Consider the following 21,045-nt stretch of genomic DNA (forward strand, 5'->3'; position numbering starts at 1 on the left):
AACAACATCCACTTTGTCTAGATGAGTCTTTAATATCTGCTTCAAAGTCTTCACACTGAGCAGCGTTACACATCAGTTGTCATCTGCTGACACACACTGTCCACCAGTAGAAAGCAGGAACTGACCTGAGAACTTCCAGTCTGCAGTTTGGACTCTGCAGTCCAGCACAGAGCAGCTTCACTCCAGGATCCTCCAGGATGGTGGTACTGAGGTCCAGCAGTGTGAGGTGGGAGGGGCTGGACTGCAGAGCTGAAGACACCACTGCACACTGAAGCTCTGAGAGTTCACTGAATGAAGGAGAGCAGAGTGAGAAGTTGCTGCTTCCATCATCATCATCATCATCATCATCATCATCATCATCATCATCATCCGCAGGTCTTCAGTGTCTCCACTACAGTCTCCTCAACAAGGGAACTCAGTGCAGCTTCACACTCCAGTGTGTTCCAGCCACTGAGTGTCAACACACCCTGTTGTGACTGACAGTGTTGCTCTGATGCTCAGTTGTGTGTAAAGTCACTGCAGGATGGAGCTCCACTGGATCAGAGTTCCTACACTGGCGTCTCTTTGGACTCTACTGCATCTTTGATCCAACTGCTGTTTTATTGTATGCTGCTGAATGAAGGGAGGATGTGATGTGTTTGTGTGTACAATGTGTTGATTGTGTTGATTGACTGTCTGCATGAGTCTTCACACTGATCCAAGCTCCTAATTCTGCCACTGTCACATCTTCATCTCCATCCTGGACTCCAGTGGAGCAGCTTCACTCCACTCACCATCCAACACAAAGCAGCTGAGTTAACCCTGTGTAGAAAGCCTCCTGCTCAAAGTGACCACTCAGGGACAGATCCTCAAAGAAGGGCGCGCAGTGGTAAAATGCGATGCGTTTTGCGGCGAGATTGCGGTTGAAATCTGCGCCACAGATGCGGGTATCCACAAAGGTTTTTGCGCTAATGACATATGCGGGCGCAAACACGCCCATAAATGCGGCACCTGAAAACGGTGCGAATGTTGCAGTCTGGCAACCTGAGTGCGTGTGTTTGATTTGTGTTCATGGATGCACGGAAAAGAAAACAAAAAAACTTCAGTTCCTGAGTCAGCTGCCCTCGCTGCTGAAGCAACGAGCTATGTACAGTTGCTCTGCTACGATAAACGCGCTCCTGTGAGCGCCTGGCAGAACGATGCCTCCTCCGTCTACCAAGACTGCTACCATAATGGAGAGAAAATCAAGACGCAAGATGCGTTAGTCATTATATAAGCAAGACAATCACCAACACCTGAGTACCATTTGTATTTTTCATATCTAAAATATTGGCATATATACTGTAGTCTATGCCTATCTATAAGATTTTGGGAGCCATATATATATTTCAGACTTTTCATAGAGGAAAGTTTCACTCAGAAGCCAGAAACACTTTGACAGACAGAAACTGCACCTGGTTTTGACTTGCGGTGTTTCTGTCTGTCAAACTGCGTGCGGACACGAGTGCAAACTCTTTCTGGATCTGCCACTGTTTGAATGAGAAATATTTGCATAGAAGGGGGTGTGTCCTTTAAATACATTCAAATGAGTCTGGCGTAACCCTGCCGCTACATTTTGCGCCGATTTTCACGTTTGCGTCCCCTCTGTGGATCGGAATCACAGTTTTTGGCACTATTTACACAGATTTTCTGGCGCAAAAGCCACGCAATTGCTTTGTGGATCTGGCCCTGAATATTTCTTGGAGACCTGCTCATGTTGTCATCCACCCTGTGACTGGAGGGTGGATGCTACATCAGAGAGCTGCTGATGTAGCACCAAGAGCACACACCCACACACACAGTGTTTACGTACTTTCCTAAACCTAACACAGCCTTCCTGCAGTTCCTCACAGCTGGAATTAGTCTAAATCTTCCCTCCATGGTTGTCTTGTACTTGCTGAGGTCCAACTCCTGAGAGTTCTTTCTCTGATCTGTTCTCTGATTGCAGGAACCCATGGACCTCCTGATGCACTGATTGATGATCCTTCACCTCCAGCAGACACTGGAAGATGTTGATGCTTCTGTCAGGAGAAACATCACCAGTGTTCATCTCCTTCAGGTTCTTGATGACCTTCTGTAAGATTCCTGGATGGTTGTGAGTGAGACCCAGCAGGCCTCTTAAGAGTCTCTGGTTGGATTCCAGACTGAGTCCATGGAGAAAGCGAACAAACAAGTCCAGGTGACCGTTTGGACTCGTCAGTCACACTGAGACCACACTTCTCCAGGTCTTCACTGTAGAACATGTACATGTGTGTGGGTCTGACTTCACTAGAGAAAGTCTAGTACGGACCTGCCTCTTCAAAAACAACTCTGCTGTTGTTTTTTTAGTGGTTGAGTGTGGTATGTTTCGATAGCTAAATAAGAAATTAGCAATACAATGTTGACACCGACAACTTTTTTCTTAGCTAAAGACCTTTTGAAGTTTTGGTCGTTCAGCCAATCCATTTGAGGCTGGGTGATACGCTCACTTGAAATAAATTGAGGTCCATTATCCGTCACTACCTCTTTTGGTAAGCCATATGCTGCAAAAAGACCTCTCAGAATTTCTTGCTGGATGTGGTAGTTTGCATGTGGAATATTTCAGGCCAGCGAGCATAAGCATCCATAACTACAAAAAACATTTGTTTATTGACCTATGCAAAACTGAGATGAATTCTTTCCCATGGACATGAAGCCCATTTAAATGTATGCACAGGTGCTGTGGCTGGCATGCTGCGCTGCTGTTTACATATGTCACAAGAATTTACCACATTCTCAATGTCTTCATCAAAGGAAGGCCACCAAAATAAGCTTCTGGACAGAGACTTCATCTTTACCATTCCCCAGTGACTTTCATGCAACTCAGACAGTAACCTGCTCTGCAGTTTTTCCGGAATGACCACTCTAAAACCCCAATGTACACAGTCATTTTCCATTGTGAGTTCAAATTTGCGTCTTACATATGGTTGTAAAGTCTCATCAGGAACATGTTTTGGCCAGCCTGACAAAATATGATGTTTGACTTTAGCCAGTACTGGATCTGTCTGTGTGTTTCTTGAGCAACATCTTTTGTGGCCAAGGGCAGACTGTCTAAATAAGACACTCTGAATACAGGATTTGACCTGGGAAAAGTGTCATCGACTACTGGAAGTCTGGATAATGTGTCCGCATTTCCATGTTGTTCAGATGGTTTATACTGTATCTCATATGCAGCTAATATCAGGGCCCATCATTGCATCCTCACTGCTGCTAATGGTGGAACTCCTGTTTTAGGACCTAGGATCTTCAGTAGTGGTTTGTGATCAGTTATCAATGTAAACTTACGACCAAACAAATACCCATGAAACTTCATCACTCCAAAAACTTGGCCTAATGCTTCTTTTTCAATTTGAGAGTAGTTTTTCTCAGCTTTGGTAAGCATACGAGAAGCAAAAGCGACTGGTTTTTCACTACCATCAGGCATTTCGTGTGAACCTGGACCCTTGAACCTTAACCTACTGGTGAAGCATCACAAGCGAGTATAAGTGGCAGCTCTGGATTGTAATGCACAAGGACTCGGTGAGAAAGAAGTTTCTTTTTAGCTTCTTCAAATGACTTCTGACATGACGAAGACCACTCCCACTTTTTGTCTTTTTGTAACAGCTCTGTCATAGGTGTGATCAGAGTAGAAAGGTTTTGAATGAACTTCCCATAATAACTTAGCAGTGACAAGAATGATTTTAGTTTTGTAACTGTATTAGGAATGGCTGCTTTAGAAATGGCATCATATTTCTCTTGCATAGGATGGATCCCCTCTGCATCAATGACATGTCCTAAATAAGACACGCTATGTTGAAAGAAAGTGCATTTTCCTTTGTTAACCCTGAGGTTGTGGCTTTTTAGTCTTTTTAAAACCTCTTCCAGGTGTTTCATGTGAGTTTCAGTCCTGTGATCAGTATGTCATCTAAATAACAAATGACACCATCTATGCCCTGCAAAACTTGATCCATTCATTTTTGAAATATAGCAGGTGCACTGGCTACAACATAAGGAAGCCTGTTCACTTGGTAGAGCCCTTTGTGTGTATTTATAGTCAAGTACTGTTTAGAACCTTCATCCAGCTCTACTTGTTGTTAAGCTTGTAACAAATCAAGCTTGGTAAATTTCTTTCCTCCTGCCAGTTTTGTGAACAAGTCTTGGGGTTTCGGTATGGGATACTGATCTACCTCAAGCCAAGGGTTGATTGACACCTTATAATCCCCACAAATTCTCACTGTCTGAACTTTTGGAATATTAACAGTTGGTGTGGCCCATTCACTGAAATGTATAGGTGTGATAACCACATCAGCCTCCATCTTGTTAAGTTGGGCTTCAACTGCGTCTCTAAGTGCATAAGGCACAGGCCTCGGTTTACCAAACTTGGGAACTGCCCCTGACACCACCTGTAGTTTAGCTTTAATGCCTGTCACTTTTCTGAGATTGGGCTGAAATACCTCTGAGTATTTTTCACATAGGGCATCAAAGTCATCAGGTGCTACTTTGTTTACAAGTGACCGATCTAGCTTTGGCTGGTCAATCCAGTCTCTTCCCAACAATGCTGGACCATTACCTTTTACCACAAGAAGGGGAAGCATGCGTTTGTTGCCATTACACTTGACTTTAACAGAAATGTTCCCCATCAATCTGCGTGACTGCTCACTGTATGTTATCAGCACACAATTTGAAGGCATTAGTTTTTCTTTCTTAAACCTTCGTTTGTACAGGTTTTCCGAAATCACAGATATGGCTGCACCTGTGTCTATTTCCATTTTTAACCGTTTCTCATTTACCCTTACACACACATAATATGGCTTTACAATCTCTGTACCTGCTTCAGATACAATGTCCTTATTTTCAGTCTTTACTGAAAACAGTTCTACCTCACTGACATTACCTTCCCAGTACTGTGTGATAAAGCCAGTCTCTGGTGTAGTCTTTGCTTTCCCAGCTTTCCGTTGTTATTTTTAATACAGACACATGGGCGCCACCATTACTCCAACCCCCTGACTCCACACCGGAACTCAACGCCGGAAGTTAGTTTATCTTTTTTTTTAAATGTATTTTTTAATAATTGCGCAAAACAGTACAAACAAAAACAAAAACAAAAAAATCGCCAGGGGGTTGCATCCATAAAAGTATTTTTACGGTTTGCACGATAAAAATAATTGTAGAAGGCAGATAGATTCAGGGTCTTGATAGCTTTTATGTTACTATTATTTTCAAATAGTTTAAATACACTGTTGGACATCGTCCTCAAATGTAAGAAAAAGGGTTTTAATGCATTTTTTAAAAGAAAGGGTAAAATCAGGTTCAATATAAGAGAAAATCAAATTATAGACATCTACTCAGCGAAGTTAAGTTAAAAGTAATTTAAAAGTAAATTTGTATGCTACTATGAAAGTCAAAATTTTTTTCTTCTTCACACAAGATTTGACTGGTCTTCTCCATTGCTAAATTACAAAATCCGGTTCATGGAACATAAAAAACGTGTTCACACACACACACACACACGCACGCACGCACGCACGCACGCACGCACGCACGCACACACACACACACACACATAGCTTAAGAGTGGGTAGTAACCATTATGACTGTGCAACGTGGCTATCAGGTGAGCTGCCAAATAGGGGAGAGGGGTTGGGGAGTTACAAAGACAGGAAGTTGTTGTGATTGTGTGTTACGACAGGACATGTCCTGTCCTGGTGCGCTGCAACCACACCGCTGCTTGGCCCACACCGCGCCCAAGTCGTCGCTTGTAAAAAGTAAACTGTGTTGGGTCTGATGACCCATGTATGAATGTGCGTGTGCGGGTGTGAGAGTGTGGGTTATTTTAAGTGATTTGTAATTGTTACTTTTAATTGTATTAAGTTCTATTGTTTTGAGACCGGTGGTGGCGCTGCTGGTGTTGTGGTGGTGGAGGCTCCCCTCATTTGGTTTGCTGTGTCCTGGGAATGTTTTTTTTTTAATCATGTGTGTCACGTTTGGCGGGTTGACTTTGGTTCTTTTGTTTATTTTTGTGGGTTCCGCCCTTGCACTAGCTCATGGCCATACACCCGGCCCCAGCTTTTGTTTTGTTCTTTTAAAATATGAGTGATACTGGGGGAGGCACACGCAGGGAGGAAGAGGGAAGGAGAGAGAACAGGAAGGGAGGAAGCGGGAGGGAGGGAGAGAGAAGAGGCAGTCTAATCTATCTACCTCTTCCCTCCTGTCGGCCAGAAGGACTGGGACTCTTCATGGCTGCCACACGGACCTCATCCTCCTTCATCACAAGTGTTGGTGGGTGTTTGTTGACCTTCATCTCTCAACTTCCTCCAGAAGAAAGTTTTTTTTTTATCCACAACTGAGAAACCAACATAGACATTTTAAGATGTAAAGACAAAATAAAATCACATAAGATAAAATCCGACCAATTTAACAATTCATTCTGTACCATTTTTGCAAAGCAACTCAGTGAGTGGTGTCATTAATATATCATTATATATTAACGAGGGAATCTTAGCCTTCCCCTAAGATGTCACAAAAGTACAGTATGGACTGTCGTGTTTAAGTGTCATTGTCTTAATGTGTTAGAATTTCATAAACTGCACCGAGTTTGTTCAGAATATGAAAACAGACCTCAGATCAGATCTTCTTCTCGTGTTTCCTCTCCTCCAGTTTTTGTCTTCACCGTGTTTTTGACTCCTACAAAACATTTTTTTAGTAGGGCTTAAAATTACTTTGCTTCATACTGTTGACGTGTAGCAACACGTTGTCCTTGCAGACAAAATGTTGGCACTCATCCCATCACTGAGTCACAAGATGAGACAATTATCAGACAAAACTATCGGCACAATTTAATTTCACATAAAGCACAAAACAGCAGCAGCTTCATTCAAACAAAGCACGCTGGCATGCATTACAAGTTGAGAGGCAGCAAATGCAGCTGCTCAAGCAGATGTTTCCAGCCAGTAGACCAATCACACCAGTGCAGCACAGAGTTAGCAGAGGTGGCTAATGGGTTAGCTGCATGACACAGCGGTTCTACTTTTTTAGAGCCTGAAAGCCGCGGTTGCTTCAAGTCACAATACATTCCAACAATCCTCATACAAGTTTGTGTTCAGGTGCTTGCTGCCCTCTGCTGCTGGTGCTGCTGGTCAGCTGCTGCTGTAGCGACCCCCCCAGACCTGTCATGTGACCACCGGCTGCTGGATGATGGTTCTCTGGTCCTCCAGCTGAAGGGGACCTCCAGCGACTCACTCGACCTTTTGGTCTCCAGCTGGGCGGACGAGAACGTGAGTGCGACTTCAGCTCTCTGTTGCTACTGCTGATGCTGATGCTTTGACCCATGGTTGCTGCTGCGGCTGCTCCAGCTGCAGTTCCACCTCAGCATCATGTGTTGTTGACCTGATCTCCATCCTGTCCAGGGCACCAAATTTGTTGAGGGAGCCCAGTTTGACTCTGATAAAGTTCTGAGTGTGAACAACAACAGCGCCACCTTGAGGAAATGTCAGAAGCAAGTCCTCTACACAAACATGGGTCAGGTTTCCACTGTTTCCACTGATGTGCCTCTGCTCGGCTCAGCTAGTAGGCGTTTCCAATGGCACCTACACGGTTCCAAGGGGTTACTATTTTGGTACCTGCTTCCTAGGGGTTCCAAGCCTGATGACCAGGGACCATAGCGGTGACGTAGCACAGAACAAGGCACACTGATTGGGTCAGAGTTTGGACAAAAGCCGAGTGGGAGTCTTTCACGAAAACCAAAGCCGCTATTTTTAAATACCCCGCGCGCGCGCAAAAAAAAAAAAGCTCTGTTGAGCTGAACGGACGGAGCGACACACATTGAAATAGTCTTCCTGGTTTCACAGCTGGTGGCCACAGTACAGCAAAACAGTGTCGGGAGAAATTATGAAAACAATGCCGAGCGGCTGCCAAGTGACGACCGAAGCATCAAGGTTTCACAACAGTCGGAGTGAAGAGAAAAGAAAAAATGTCGGAGGTTTGTTCAGCAAATGGATGTGATGGACCACCGGCCCAGATGTGCAACAGGAGGGAGAAGGCCTCGACTCGGCCGGTGGACGACGAGAGAATAGTCAGCCACGGCAATATTTGAAAACGTGTATGAGGACTGTGAGTGTTTTGTGACGTCAAGCAACATTAGTTTTAAGGCTATTTGCAAAGTACGGTTGCTTAACCGTGTTGATAAACTGTGATTTATGTAATTTTCACACTGCTAGTAAGTTAACCGTGGTTAAATAGAGCTTTTCCTGTTTTGTGCTTTGTGTGGACTTCAGTGATATTCTTTCCTAATAATACAAGACTCAAGTGATAATTTCAGCGTCTACATTTTCTCTGCTCGGACAGTGTTTTGATACAAGTCAACAGTATTAAACCAAATCATTCTGAGCCCTGTTAAAATGTCTTGCAGAAAAACAAGACAAAAAACACAGTCAATACTAAAAGTAAAACCTTTGATTCCGGGGACACGGAACGCACAACAAACGTCCAGGGACCTTTGGTCCTCCTTGTAGCCGTAACTCCGCCCACGCTCAGGTAGTAACCAAGCCAATGGAAACGCATCCCTACTAAGCTGTACTGTGCCCAGTAGAGCAATAACCAACCCAGTCGAGCCAGTGAAAACACTCCCCAACTCTCTCTGACTCTCTCTACCACTCCTCCCCTCTGAGGAAACAATCGCAAGAAAAGTTTTTCCTTGGCAGGAAAATCCCTGTGTGTGTGTGTGTGTGTGTGTGTGTGTGTGTGTGTGTGTGTGTGTGTGTGTGTGTGTGTGTGTGTGTTAGCCACTCCCTGTTAACCACTGAACCCTTCCGGGCATGTTCCCCTCAGCCTGCTTCAGTCGTGAACTTTGACCTCACTCTTGTCTCTTGTCCTCCCCAGATCCTGCTGATGGTCCGGTGCAACGGTGGGTGTCTCTGATTGGCTGCTGTGACTCCAATTGTGGTGATGTTATCAGTGTTGGTTCTCACTAGAATCTCGTGTCTCTCCTCCATGTCTGCTGATGAACTAGCCTGTTAGCCTGCTAGCTGCTAACGGCTCTCTCCTGTCCTCTCTCTCCAGTGACCTTCCCCACTGAGAGCCAGCGTGTGGAGATCAGGAATGTTGGTGTTCCTGTCGCCATCAGCGTTGCTGCAGTTCTCATCTTGTCCTCATTAATGGTCTTCATGTTATGGAAACGGTTCTGAGTCAGAAAGCAGCACCAGGGGGCGCTGAGGTGCTGTGAGAAAACATGCGTCAGATGCTGCAGCTGCTTTAACATGATGTCCTCTGAAGCCTCACAGTGTTTTTCAACCTTCTTTTGAGCCATGACACATTTTTTGACATTAAAAAAATAAATCCCTCAGCACAAAACCAACTAACCAAAATAACTTCTTTAGTCTATTGATGACAACACAGTCTCTGCATTTATTTCTACTCACTGAGTGAGTAGAAATAAATGCAAACATCCCTTGAAAGCACAGTGACTCCACAATGGAATGTTTTGCTGTTTTGGACCATTGAAGCAAAATTGCATAATTTTTTACACCACACCTGACATTATCATCTCACGGTACAATAGTGGGCCACGGCACAGTGGTTGAACAACACTGGACTAAGCTACTGGTCAAGACAAACACACTGAATTGCCATAAAAGATTATTATCATCATTATCATCATCATCATGGTACCAAGAAGCTATTTTTATTATTTATTTTTGGTACGGGTCAACTCAGGATGTTTTTATTGGAATATAAACATTCCTCTCCAGCTTTTGTATTTTCTATTTTTCAGATTGAGAAATAATCATTGGAATAAGACGTGACCACAGAAGAGACTGAGTTGAGATGCATCATTTGTGTTGATTTCTATTTTTAAGCTGATCTACTTGTGGCAAAATCAGGAATTGAATTAAAAAACAAAAACAAAAACAAAAACAAAAATCTTAAAACAGGACATTTGAGGACATTTGTCAGGAACTTCAATTTGAATCTAAATGCCAATTGTTAAATATTAAATAGTCTTCAAAGTATATGAAATTACCATTAGATCATTCTGGTGTGACTTCAAATGATGTTAGTCTACATATGTTGTGTTTTAAACCAGATGTTCCAGAAACACCCCTTCCCCCTTTATGATAATACTATTATCTTAATGGGGGACAGCAGGAGGACGGAGAGGGGGCTTATCTTTAGATGTGAGGATATCCTTGTCTAATGATAAATCATTTTGTGACTTCAGTGATGGTTTCAGCGACTTCATTTTCTCTGCTAGGACAGTGTTTTACTACAAGTCAAACAGTATTAAACAACTGATTTGAATGAGTTCTGACCTTGTTCAGATGGGTTACAGTTTGTTCTTCCTTCTTTTCAAAGTTATTTTGGGGGAAAAAATCCTCTGAATGAATGTTTCTATTAGTCAGCTTGTAGAGGGTTTTCCTCTACAAGCTGGCGATCAACTTTTTGTGCACACCAGCTTCCTCTGTCCCTTGTGAGAGGATTTTCTCCAAGGCTGGTGAAGTCGTCAGCTAAAGATGGAACAGGCTGAAACCCAGAACAGTCAAAAAAATGTGCTGTTTTCAAATAAAAATCTGTGAAATGCAGTCATTTTAGCTTGGCCATGTTTCACAAGCACAATCCCGTCACTTTATGCTTATGTTTCACAATGTAACACAAGCACTTCTCACACAAATTAACACAAAAGTTTTTTTTTTACGCTTTTTATTGTGTACATATTGAAGTATAACAAGGACAAGGAGGCTAGTTGAAGCAGATGATATACTTGCAGTAAACCACCAGATGTCACTGTTCTGTGTGGTTCAAAGCCCGAAACTATGGTTAATTTTCCGGCACAATCAGATCAGCCCCGTGGAAGCTTCATCTGCCCAAAAAAGACCCTAATTTGAAATGAGGGTCTTTTTTTCTCGATAAAAGTATTTTTCTTTTTTTTATTCTGTGTATCCACACATTGTTGAATGGCAGCATTTTCTTTACAAACAAAGCCTTTCCAAAAAATTCCATCACAGTTGTGATTGTCTTTTCCCCCCATAAAACTCATTTGCACTAAATGTTTGCTCTAAAGAAACATTGTATGCATCTAGGCCCACAACATGCCAAACAGAACCTGACATAACTTTAAGAGAAAAAGAGACAACAGTCCAAAAAATTCACAAAACAAAATACTGTACCTGAAACATAACGCAGTTTCTGTAAATCCAACTGGTGTTTGTGTTTTTTCTGACAGTGTTATGTGACTGATTGAAGGTTTCTGATGGAAGCGAGAATGTGTTGATGTTTGGTTTATGTTATGTATTTAGTTAAGTAAATAGAACGATATAGGAGTGACCCACTAGGGGGAGCTATAGGATTAGGATTAAGCGTGTGGACTTCTTGAGTCAGCGTTTGAGTGGTTGTTGCTTGCTCTCTCGTCAGCGTTGTTAACCCGTTTTGACTTGGTTCCAGTTCCGTGTTATTAAAGCTCATTTATGTCCCTACAATCCTCGTCATTCCTATATAAGTAGCGGACATAATAGTTTACAAAGTGAGCTTTGAGCTTGAAGTTAGCTGTTTTGTCAGTTGTGTGTTGTAGGTGTGTTGGTGTCTCTGCAATTTTGGAAACGTGTGAGAAGGATCGGTCATTGTGTTCTGACGATTGTTAAAAACTGTATACCGTAAACCATATGTGTCAAACTCAAGGCCCGCGGGCCAAATGTGGCCCGCTACGTCATTTTATGTGGCCCGCGAGAGTTTAAAAGGTCTGAGTGTCTAAAAATAAATAGGTCAAAAGCGTGCTTTGACCAAAAACTATATTTCCCACAATGATACCCACAAAGTGACGCTCACCGCCGCTACGCGGCAGTGTTTCCTCATCAATGCTAACGAGTGGAATTCAGAAATAAATAATGATCCCAAAATGTCCAGGAAGCGAAAAGTTGATGCAGATGGAAGACTGTTTCAAGAAAGATGGGAAGGCGAATACTTGTTTGTGCTTCAAGGAGAAAGGCCGGTATGTCTTTTGTGTTATGAGGCGGTGTCGGTTGTCAAGGAGTACAATCTGCGTCGGCATTTTGACACCAAACACGGAGCTAAGTACGCCAAAGCTAGCCTTCAAGAAAAGCAACAAATCGCCCAAGAATTAAAAGACAAACTGCGGTTGCAGCAGAGTGTGTTCACGAAATCCACAGCCAAAAACAATGCAGCATTGAAAGCTAGCTTTATTGTGGCTGAAAAAAATCGCCCACGCCTCCAGAGGTCTTTTCAGAAGGAGCGTTTTTGAAGCAGTGCATGCTAAAGGTCTGTGAGCAGGTGTGTCCCGACCAGTGAAACTCTGTGTGCAATTTAATGATTGTGCTTGCATTTTGTTTTGTGTTTGTTATTTTCAGAACATGATCAATGGATGGTAGAGAGGGGATCCACTTGGTGTGTTCAAGGACAGGCAGCATCTCCTCTTCAAAAACCTAAAAACTTGACCATTATAGTTGTCAACTGAGTCAACCTTTATTTTGTTATTTGTAGTTGATTACATATAATTTATGTGTAGCTGCCGTTGCAATTATTTAGTGTTTGCAGGTTTTATGTGTGTATGCAGACAAATTATTGTAATCAAACTATCAGTTGGATGCAAGGCCGTGTTCAGCCCTTTTCTTTAAATTCTACATCTGTCAGACATGTTCTTAGCAGCTCACAATTGTTGATTTTACAGGAATTAAGACCATTTTAATGGGCTTTATTATGTTATTTATTGTGTTATTTTTCTGAGTTTTTACAGAGTTATTTATTATGTTAGTTTTCTTTATTCACTTGGATAGTTTGATCCATGATTGATGGAGTTATGTGGGTTTCAGAAGCTGACAAAAGGATTTATGTTATAACAGAGCAACAGGCAAACATAATTTTTCTATGCAACTGTAATGTGCAAGAACTGATATAACTTGAATAAGTAATAAATTCAGAGTTATTTAACATTAAGGAGTAGTTACATTTACTTTACATTACATTTAGTTACATTTATAAGTTACATCTGGCCCTTTGAGGACAGCCATTATGCTGATGTGGCCCTCGGTGAAAATGAGTTTGACACCCCTGACCTACAATGTCAGTCATAACCTCACTTAATTCAGAGGAAAGGTGCCTTGTTGCCAGTGCTTGTCGATATATAACACAGTGTATCCACTCAGCATTAGGTGAGGCCTTCTTGATGAGTGCTCTTAGTCCTTTTCTCATCCCTAGCGTGGTGTGCGTGCCATCACTACAAACAGCAATGCAGTTCTCCCACTTTAGCTCATTTTCCTTTAGGAAGCAGTCCAGGATTTTGAATAGCTCTTCAGCTGCGGCTCTGTCTCTGACATATTTACAAAAAAAGTAGATGCTGACACAGGGAGTTTATCACGTCAAAACATACATAAGCAATAAACAAACAGTCTTTGTTGCTGTCAGTTGCTTCATCGAATTGTAAGGCAAAACGTGTTTCTTTGAGTTTATCTACCAGCTGTTCTTTCAGATCATTAGCCACATCATTTATACATCTGGCGACAGTGTCATTGGACAGAGGGATAGCTTTTATTTTTGCAGCACTTGCATCATCCAGCATGACAGAGACCATGTCTAATGCTGCAGGCAGTATCAGCTCCTCTGCTACGGTGTGTTTTTTTTTGCACCGAGCAATTTGGTACACCACCTTAATTGACGCCAACACTGCTCGCTGGTTTACTGACGTAGCAATGATACACTGGGATGGTTGCTGGCAATATTCGTCCCTTTTCCGCTCAAAAAACTCATGTGGCTCGTCAGCATGATTGGGGTGAGTTGTCTGCAAGTGGCGCCTTAATTTATTTGGCTTCATGCTGTCCGCATGAAACCAACGTTTTTGAGACAGTATATACAGATATATTTATGTGTGTGTGTGTGTGTGTGTGTGTGTGTACATACATATACATACACACGTAAATATGAATATATATATATATATATATATATATATATATATATATATATATACATATATATATATATATATATATATATATATGTATATATATATATATATATATATGTTTATATTTAAACGGGTTTTCTGTAGCATCAGCAGTTTTATGAACTGTGTGACGTGTTATATAAATAGAAGAGTGTTCAAGTTTCTGTTGTTGCTGTTTGACAAAGACTGGCAGTATTCTATGCATGTTATGTTTATTTTAAACTGTTTTGGGGTAAAATAATGAATAAACAAAAACTTTTGTAGCAAAAAAGGAATAAAGTTTGCTAATTTTTTGTTTTCTTTAAAGTGAAATAAGTCACCCTCACAACATCCATGTTACTGAACAAACCTCCACCAGCTTTTCTGTTCTCCTCACTCCGGCTGCTGTGGTCCTTGATGCTTTGGTGGTCACTTGGTGCTGCGGCCATCAGCTGTGAAACCAGGAGGACTTTTTCATTGCGTGTATCTCCGTCCAGTGACCTTTGACCTTTGTCTTCAGCCACCGAGGACAAAAACGTCAGCAGCTCTTTGTTCACCCACGTCACAGTTTCCTAAGCCTTCAAGTTTTCAATATGTGAAAATGTAAAAATCTCCACACAGCGAGTCATTTTAAAATTGGGGTTTTGATTTTAGTGAAGGACTCACACTCGTCTTTGGGTCAAAACTCTGAGTCAATCAATGCCCTGCTTACATCACCATTATGGTCCCTGCTCGGCCCACTGGGAAACCCCAAAGGGTGACGGTTGGAAGCTTGTTGACATCAGTGGAAACCACTAAGCAAAGCCAAGCCGAGGTGCGCTGGAAACCTGCCCTCTGATTCCCCCCTCTGGTGACAACCTGTTTCTGCAGCCTGACCAGTCACATGTGATGAAACTTATATCCACCTGAGGAACAATATAAACTCCAGGATTTGTCGTTTGATCCAAATGCAATTTCCTCTGACCTTCCCGCCCTGCTGATGTTCCTGTAGGCCACTGCTACCTCAACCCTCCCTCTCCTCTCCACCTCCCAGTAACATCGTCCATTCAGACTCTCTCTACTCAGGACCTGCTGCCAGACAGTGAATCTGTCTGGGTGATCACAATAAGGCTGAACTTCCTCCATGCGTGTCACTCTTCTGTTCTCCTCAGATAAGAACAGATGTTTGTTGACTGTGTTTGGATCCAGAGTTATTAGAGGTGAATATCTGAGGAAGTCATCTCTGCTCCTGGGTTCTGGTTCTGGCAGTAGAACATCAATGTTGCACACTGTCCATGAGGTGTTTGTCTGAGTCTCCATCAGAACTTGCTGTATTTCATCCCTCAGCTTGGTCACAGCTGCTGCCACGTCCTCAAAGTATCTCAGAGGACGGACCTCCAGGCTGGAGGAGTCTGGAGACGGACTGAGTGCTGGCAGTGAGGAGAAACTGTGGAGAAACTGGCTGTGGTCCAGTGTGTGTGAGATCTTCTCCAGCTCAGCATCTCCCCTCTTCAGCTCCATCAGCTCCTGCTCCAGCTTCTTCTGAAACTCTTTGACACGACTCACTGCTGCCCCCTGTGTGGATCTGACCTGCTGCTGCACCTCAGAGCATCTCATCTCCAGCTGACGGATCATCTGGGTGAAGATGTCCTCGCTGTCCTTCACTGCTTTATCAGCAGAGCCGTTGATGGACTCCACCTCCTTCTGAAGCACCTTCAGGTCTTCCTCCGTGTGCTGGATCTTCCACTGGATCTTCTGCCTGGTCTCCTCCAGCTCTCTCTGCCTCTCAGTCCTCTCTGCTGCTGCTGACACTGTCTGATGACCGTGATGTTCATCCACAAAGCAGAGATAACAGATGATCTTCTGATCAGTGCGGCAGAACATCTTCATCACCTCATCGTGACGAGGGCAGATGTTCTCCTGGAGCTGCTGGCTGGGTTCCACCAGCTTGTGTCACTCTAGGGGAGCAGTATCACGATGAGGCTGGAGGTGAGAGTCACAGTAGGAGGCCTGACAGAGCAGACAGGACTTGAGCGCTTTCAGTTTCCTCCCAGTGCAGACATCACAGGCCACATCTCCAGCTCCAGCATAGCAGTGATCAGCAGGAGCAGCTTGGAGTCCAGTCTTCTCCAGGGTCTCCACTCGAGCTGCTAACATGGTGTTCTTCTCCAGGACAGGCCTCGCTGTGAAGGTCCTCTTACACTGAGGGCAGCTGTAGACTCTCTTCTCCTCCTCTGCATCCCAGTGGTGTTGGAGACACTTCCTGCAGTAGCTGTGTCCACAGGAAATCGTCACCGGATCCTTCAGAAGATCCAGACAGAGGGAACAAGAGAAGGATTCTGGGTCCAGCTGAGCTGCTGACTGAGCCATTTTACCTCCAAGAACCTCTGACTGACGGACGGACTGACTGAGCTCCAACTGCCTCGGAAACGAAACCAGTTTGACTAGAAGGGGGGGAAATGACCAGACAGAGCGTGTGTGTGTGTGTGTGTGTGTGTGTGTCTGTGCGCGTGTGTGTGTGTGTGCGTGTGCGTGTGCGTGTATGCGCGCAAACTTTCACAATCTCAGTGGGACTGAAAGATCTTGTTACATACATAAACTAATAGAAACATTCATACAGAGGATTTCTTTCCCCAAAATAACTTTGAAAAGAAGGAAGAACAAACTGTAACCCATCTGAACAAGGTCAGAACTCATTCAGATCAGTTGTTTAATACTGTTTGACTTGTAGTAAAACACTGTCCTAGCAGAGAAAATGAAGTCGCTGAAACCATCACTGAAGTCACAAAATGATTTATCATTAGACAAGGATATCCTCACATCTTAAGATAAGCCCCCTCTCCGTCCCCCCGCTGTCCCCCATTAAGATAATAGTATTATCATAAAGGGAGAGGGGGTGTTTCTGGAACATCTGGTTTAAAACACAAACGTATGTAGACTAATGTCATTTGAAGTCACACAAGAATGATCTAATGGTAATTTCATATACTTTGAAGAATATTTAATATTTAACAAAGACACGTTTAGATTCAAATTGAACTTTCTGACAGTCAATCGTCTCAAATGTCCTATTTTAAGAAATGCTGTTTTTGTTGTTGTTCTGTCAATTCAATTCCTTATTTTGCCACTAGTAGATCAGTTTAAAAATAGAAATCAATACAAATGATGCATCTCAACACTGTCTCTTCTGTGGTCATGTCTTATTCCAATGATTATTTCTCAATCTGAAAAATAGAAAATACAAAAAACTAGAAGAACTTGCAAAGCTGGAGAGGAATGTTTATATTCCAATAAAAAAGGCCTGAGTTCACCTGTACCAAAAGGGTTCACACCTGTATTTGATTTGATTTTACCTATGCATCTTAAAATGTCAACGTTGGTCCCTCAGTTGTGGGGAAAAAAAAGAAAAACTTTCTCCTGGATGAAGTTGAGAGATGAAGGTCAACAAACACCCACCCACAATTGTGATGAAGGAGGATGAGGTCCGTGTGGCAGCCATGAAGAGTCCCAGTCCTTCTGGCTGACTCTCCTTCCCACCTCTCCCTCCCTGCATGTTCGGTCTCCCTCCCCACCACCCTCCCTGCCTGTTCTCTCTCCCTCCCCACCACCCTCCCTGCATGTTCTGTCTCCCTCCCTGCTCTCCCTCCCTGCCTGTTCTCTCTCTGTGTCTGGTGATGAGCTAGTGCAAGGGGGGAACCCACAAAAATAAACAAAAGAACCAAAGTCAACCCGCCAAACGTGACACACATGATTAAAAAAAAAACATTCCCAGGACACAGCAAACCAAATGAGGGGAGCCTCCACCACCACAACACCAGCAGCGCCACCACCGGTCTCAAAACAATAGAACTTAATACAATTAAAAGTAACAATTACAAATCACTTAAAATAACCCACACTCTCACACCCGCACACGCACATTCATACATGGGTCATCAGACCCAACACAGTTTACTTTTTACAAACGACTACTTGGGCACTTTGTGGGCCAAGCAGCGGTGTGGTTACAGCGCACCAGGACAGGACATGTCCTGTAGTAACACACAATCACAACAACTTCCTGTCTTTGTAACTCCCCAACCCCTCTCCCCTATTTGGCAGCTCACCTGATAGCCACGTTGCACAATCAGAATGGTTACTTAAAGCTACTGTACGAACTAAAGTTCGAGGGCCGTGTTGGTACTCGTGGTCTCAAAAAAAGTGTATTATGTCGTTCTGCAGCATTTTACATTCATAGAGATTGTTTTCACTTGTTGTAAGATGTGGTCAATATAGGCCTTTATTGTGATGCCTTACATTTATGACTATATTGCTGGAAGACGCATGCTGTAAGAGCACACAGCACAATGAACCATTCCTTTATGTACTTTGAATCACGTGTTGCCGTTGTGTACTGTCGACCTGCCAAGGCATCATACTGAAAGTGAAACTACCCACTCCAAGCTCTGTGTGTGTGTGCGCGCGTGTGTGTGTGAATACGTTTTTTGTGTTCCATGAACCGGATTTTGTAATTCAGCAATGGAGAAGACCAGTCAAATCTTCTATGAAGATTTTAAAAGATGGCGGTTGTTGCAGGAAATGAATGAGGAAGTGGCGGCCGAGAGAATACGGGACCGCAGCGCGAGTGACTGAAGTGACTGCAGAGTGTGTGAGAAGTGGAACATTGAAGCAGAGTCTGCACCCTTTGTCAGCTGGGTCCTCCGTCAGCAGGCGGACAAACCCAAACCCGTCTCCACGGTAACCACATGGGACGGTCTAGCCTTGAGCGTATTTCCTGGTTGCTTCACCGCCGTTCGCTACTGCTGGCCAACCCCTGAAGTGATGTTTATATAGCATCAAGCTCACCATTACTCAGCATTAACAGTCACATATTTTAACTGAATTTTGGTGTTTTGGTTTAACACATATGGCGTTGGGTGTTCAAATAAGTAAAAACCCTACAGTAAAATCTTAGTATTACCTGTGAAATTTCAATACTTAAATACATTTATATGTCGTGCCTTTGACAGTAGATGACGCCATTTCAGCTGACTTCCCAGGATCCCAGGATGCTTTGCAGCAGCCCGCAAAACATCCTGGGATATGGGAGGCTGCGAAGGATAGTAGCGTTGCATCTTCAAAGTCGGCTAAAAGGAGGACGCATTTGCAAGGGCGTATTTGGAGCATTCTTTGAATTTTAATGAATTGGGACAAGCCTTTGCGCAGTGCTATGACGTAACTGGCCTTCAAATGCAGGCTTCGAAGGCTGCAGACCCTGAATTGAGACACAGCCCAGGTTTATGTCAAGAAGCCCTCCTGGAACAGCGTTTGTCTCCCCCTACTGGCCAGAGAGTGATTGTCTATAGTTTACGGCAGGGGTGTCAAACTCATTTTCACCGAGGGCCACATCAGCATAATGGCTGTCCTCAAAGGGCCAGATGTAACTTATAAATGTAACTAAATGTAATGTAAAGTAAATGTAACTACTCCTTAATGTTAAATAACTCTGAATTTATTACTTATTCAAGTTATATCAGTTCTTGCACATTACAGTTGCATAGAAAAATTATGTTTGCTTGTTGCTCTGTTATAACATAAATCCTTTTGTCAGCTTATGAAACCCACATAACTCCATCAATCATGGATCAAACTATCCAAGTGAATAAAGAAAACTAACATAATAAATAACTCTGTAAAAACTCAGAAAAATAACATAATAAATAACATAATAAAGCCCATTAAAATGGTCTTAATTCCTGTAAAATCAACAATTGTGAGCTGCTAAGAACATGTCTGACAGATGTAGAATTTAAAGAAAAGGGCTGAACACGGCCTTGCATCCAACTGATAGTTTGATTACAATAATTTGTCTGCATACACACATAAAACCTGCAAACACTAAATAATTGCAACGGCAGCTACACATAAATTATATGTAATCAACTACAAATAACAAAATAAAGGTTGACTCAGTTGACAACTATAATGGTCAAGTTTTTAGGTTTTTGAAGAGGAGATGCTGCCTGTCCTTGGACACACCAAGTGGATCCCCTCTCTACCATCCATTGATCATGTTCTGAAAATAACAAACACAAAACAAAATGCAAGCACAATCATTAAATTGCACACAGAGTTTCACTGGTCGGGACACACCTGCTCACAGACCTTTAGCATGCACTGCTTCAAAAACGCTCCTTCTGAAAAGACCTCTGGAGGCGTGGGCGATTTTTTTCAGCCACAATAAAGCTAGCTTTCAATGCTGCATTGTTTTTGGCTGTGGATTTCGTGAACACACTCTGCTGCAACCGCAGTTTGTCTTTTAATTCTTGGGCGATTTGTTGCTTTTCTTGAAGGCTTGCTTTGGCGTACTTAGCTCCGTGTTTGGTGTCAAAATGCCGACGCAGATTGTACTCCTTGACAACCGACACCGCCTCATAACACAAAAGACATACCGGCCTTTCTCCTTGAAGCACAAACAAGTATTCGCCTTCCCATCTTTCTTGAAACAGTCTTCCATCTGCATCAACTTTTCGCTTCCTGGACATTTTGGGATCATTATTTATTTCTGAATTCCACTCGTTAGCATTGATGCGGAAACACTGCCGCGTAGCGGCGGTGAGCGTCACTTTGTGGGTATCATTGTGGGAAATATAGTTTTTGGTCAAAGCACGCTTTTGACCTATTTATTTTTAGACACTCAGACCTTTTAAACTCTCGCGGGCCACATAAAATGACGTAGCGGGCCACATTTGGCCCGCGGGCCTTGAGTTTGACACATATGTTGTAGGTGTAGTCAATTTTATAAAGACCAGACCAGTAAAAACAAGAGTCTTCTCTGCTGTCTGTGAGGAGATGGGAGCTGAACATCAAGCTGTGCTGTTTCATAGTGAAGCAAGGTGGCTGTCAAGAGGAAAAGTCCTGTCCTGAGTTTTTGAGCTCGGAGAGCAACTAAGAGTGTTTTTGGAGCAGGAGCACAAGTATAAAGATGCAGAATAATTTAGTGATGAGAACTTCCTGGTGAAACTGGCCTACCTAAGCTACACCTCTGGAAAACTTAACAAACTAAATTGCTTCAAGGAAAAGATAAACGCCTCCTTCAGGTCACAGGCAAAATCAGCTCTTTCACCCAGAAGCTTGCAGTCTGG

General features: G+C 43.0%; 1 protein-coding gene across 1 annotated transcript in view; it reads right to left on the reverse strand.

The window, feature by feature from the left end:
• Nucleotides 1–21,045, reverse strand: part of LOC142889625 (NLR family CARD domain-containing protein 3-like) — a 45,542-nt gene that overhangs the window by 2,283 nt on the left and 22,214 nt on the right. The window contains exon 2 of the mRNA XM_076028400.1: nucleotides 126–287. Within this exon, the coding sequence (XP_075884515.1) occupies nucleotides 126–287 (162 nt within the window). The remainder of the gene's footprint in view (nucleotides 1–125; nucleotides 288–21,045) is intronic.

Source organism: Nelusetta ayraudi, unplaced genomic scaffold (genome assembly GCF_046127955.1).
Source record: "Nelusetta ayraudi isolate G7.1 ecotype Tasmania unplaced genomic scaffold, CSIRO-AGI_Nayr_v1 ptg000023l, whole genome shotgun sequence".
Taxonomy (NCBI): Eukaryota; Metazoa; Chordata; class Actinopteri; order Tetraodontiformes; family Monacanthidae; genus Nelusetta; species Nelusetta ayraudi.